Source organism: Morus notabilis, unplaced genomic scaffold (genome assembly GCF_000414095.1).
Source record: "Morus notabilis unplaced genomic scaffold, ASM41409v2 Scaffold3553, whole genome shotgun sequence".
NCBI classification, from domain to species: domain Eukaryota; kingdom Viridiplantae; phylum Streptophyta; class Magnoliopsida; order Rosales; family Moraceae; genus Morus; species Morus notabilis.
This window is the reverse complement of record NW_010357158.1, coordinates 1-3,005: the sequence shown is the minus strand read 5'-3', so window position 1 is coordinate 3,005 and position 3,005 is coordinate 1. Positions and strand designations below refer to the sequence as shown.

At 37.2% G+C, this 3,005-nt stretch overlaps 1 protein-coding gene across 1 annotated transcript in view; it reads left to right on the top strand.

Moving 5' to 3' along the window:
- Positions 1 to 2,767, top strand: part of LOC21384233 (3beta-hydroxysteroid-dehydrogenase/decarboxylase) — a gene marked incomplete at its 5' end in the record, with an annotated part of 7,219 nt that extends 4,452 nt beyond the window's left edge. The window contains one exon of the mRNA XM_024167375.1: positions 2,579 to 2,767. Coding sequence (XP_024023143.1) covers positions 2,579 to 2,767 — 189 coding nt within the window. The remainder of the gene's footprint in view (positions 1 to 2,578) is intronic.
- Positions 2,768 to 3,005: the final 238 nt, after the last annotated feature.

Here is a 3,005-nt window from a genome sequence, read left to right as displayed (position 1 = left end):
CTCTCCTTCTCTAGTCCCAAGTTTCCTATACACCTCATCCAAATAAGTAGCACGAGCCTTATTAACTCTTCTCTTAGCTTCCCTCTTCGCTTATTTGTACTTAATAAAAGTCTCATCATCCTACACTTTGGTAGCTCTCTAATCTCTCTTCTTGGTCCTAGTAGTATTTTGAACTTTCTCACTCCACCACCAAGTTTTCTTTCCTGGAGTGCCTTTACCTCTAGATACTCATAGTACCTCCTTTCCCACTTTTCGAATGCAAGTCGCAAGGGTATTGTATTTGCATCACCTTCGCATGACCAAGCAGCCTCCTTTAACAACTTCTCCTTAAAAGCCAATTTCTTTATTCCCTTTAAATGCCACCAACGAGTTCGTGGGAGGTGATTTATCTTAGTCCTATGGTAAAGCCTAATGCTCACATCTAGAGTTACTAACCTATGTTGGGTGGCTAACGCTTCTCCGGAAATTACTTTACAATCCTTACAGAGAGAACAATCTCTGTACTTTGTGAGAAAATAATATATCTGGCTCGAGTTCCTCCCATTCTTAAAAGTGATTAAATGTGAATCTCTTTTCTTAAAGAATGTGTTGGTTATAACAAAGTCGTGTTTCAATGCAAATTCCAAAATAGATTTACCTTCTTCGTTCCGAGCCCCAAAACCAAAACCACCGTGAATCCTCTCGAAGTTTTCTCTATCCTTACCAACATGTCCATTCAAATCTCCTCCAATAAAAATGCTACCCCCATTACCTATACTACGCACTAAGTCATCCATGTCTTCCCAGAACTTGATTTTAGTTTACTCATCCAATCCTACTTGTGGAGCATAAGCACTAATTACATAAATGAACTTCTCCCCTAACACTAATTTGATCATAATAATTCTATCACCTAATTGCTTAATCTCAACCACTTCATCCTTCAAAGTTTTGTCCACTAGAATGCCAACTCCATTACGATTCCTTTCCCAACCTGTGTACCATAACTGATGTCCTAGGTTTCTAATCTCTTTTGCCTTCTCTCCTGTCCACTTGGTTTCCTGTAAGTATAAGATGTTAATTCTTCTTCTCAGCATAACATCTACTAACTCTATAGATTTACTGGTTAAAGAACCTACATTTCAACTGCCTAGATGAATTTTCCTATCATGGGCTAGCATTGCCCCCTGCACACGTCCATGAATGTGCAATGACCCTCCTTGCATATTTTTCACCATATCCGGGGCCAAACATGGCGCATGGGCTAGCTTCTTCCCCCGCACACATCCATGAATGTGCGAGGACCCCCCTTGCCTATTTAACACTATACCCGTGGTCCGGCATAGCGCCTAGCACGTAAGGAACGCCCCAACAGAGTCTGTAAATGAGAAATCCATGTAGAGTGACATTTTTACACTGACTGTCAACTTACCGCAACCTTTCTCCTTTACCCGGGCTTAGGACCGGCTATGCAAATCACCGTATAGGTGGAGTTAACCGGAAATCTAAAAAAGAAAGAAAAAAAAAAACTCACCTGAAACTTAGGGCTGTTTTAAATAATCTTATTTGATGGTAGAAATTTTTTGACTGTTAGTTATATGCTTGCAAGTTTGTCTAATATTTTTTCCCAATTATATCTCTGTGTGTATTCCTTTTTATTTATGATTAATTTTAATTTTACCCCTGAGGAATACTCGGTGTCTCACTCTGACCCCTAAACTTTCTAATGTCACACTAATGGTCCCCATGCTTCACAAATATTGCACTTTTAATTCCATATTCGAATGTTTAATGTTAACATTTCATAGTTTCCTCACCTAGAATAAATTACATTGGCCATACAAAATTAGTAGATAAAACTATGCAAAAGTCCCACGCGACTCTGTTTAAAATAACTAAGCTAGGGTGAAATAATTGTTGACATCATATAAGTTTTATAAAATTTATGAGGAGAAGAAATTTGACGTTAAACATTCAATTATAGGACTACATTTGTAACATTTGTAAAGGTCGGGGGCCATTAATGTGGACGTTTAAAAGTTCAGAGGGTAAAGTGAGACACCGAGTATTTTTTAGGGCTCAAAATTGAAATTTTTCTTCAATTAATTTACCAAATTACCCTCTTTACAAGCATCATGTGCGCCTCACATGCTCATTTCGTCAATTTTTTTAACAGTTTTGTCACGGAGGGCTGAAAGTGTAACGTTTGTAAAGCTCGAGTGCCATTAGTGTGACATTAAAAAGTTTAGGGGGCAATGTGAGATAACGAGTATTCCTCAAGGGCCAAAATTGAAATTAATCCTTTTATTTATTTAATTTATACTAATATGTCTAATGACTTCTTTTCATTTTTGATAGCTATCGTAGGACTTCGGTTATGTACGGTTAAAATATATCAAGTGGAACTAATATATTACTTTACATGTTGTGTTTAAGTGCTAAACTATTGCTCATGCATGTATCATAAATTAATGCAAAGCTGCTTCCTGGACTACATGGCCAAGATGCACAAAAATAGTGTTCGATATCTACACATGTTATATTTATTTAATACATTCTAAGGTTAAGATTCTATCTGTGATGATTTCTGAAAATGCAGGAAGGTGTATCCCGAACCATCAGATCATTATCTCATTTAGCAAATGATATGTCTTTCTCAAGATACTGTGATCGTGATGAACCATCAAAAGTGGAGAAGCTTCTAGGCGGTGGTAAAGGTAGGAATTGGGAAACGTTTCTGTGGTACTTCTTATCGTTCTTCTATTCAAGCTTCCTTTCCCCCCCTTGAATTTATGTAACATTTACACAGCTTTTCTTATTTGTTTTTATAGTTGCACCCTATAAAAGCATTCTCAGGTGAAAACGTTTAAGTTATGTAGTTCATTTTGGACTATAACTCTGGCCTGGTGGACCCCTGACTGTTTAGATTAGGTTAATTCTTTCCTTGGATTTTGATTAAGTAGTTGACATTTAACCTAATGGTAAGTCATCTTCTTCTTGTTTCAAAAGACTTGGCCAATGTATCG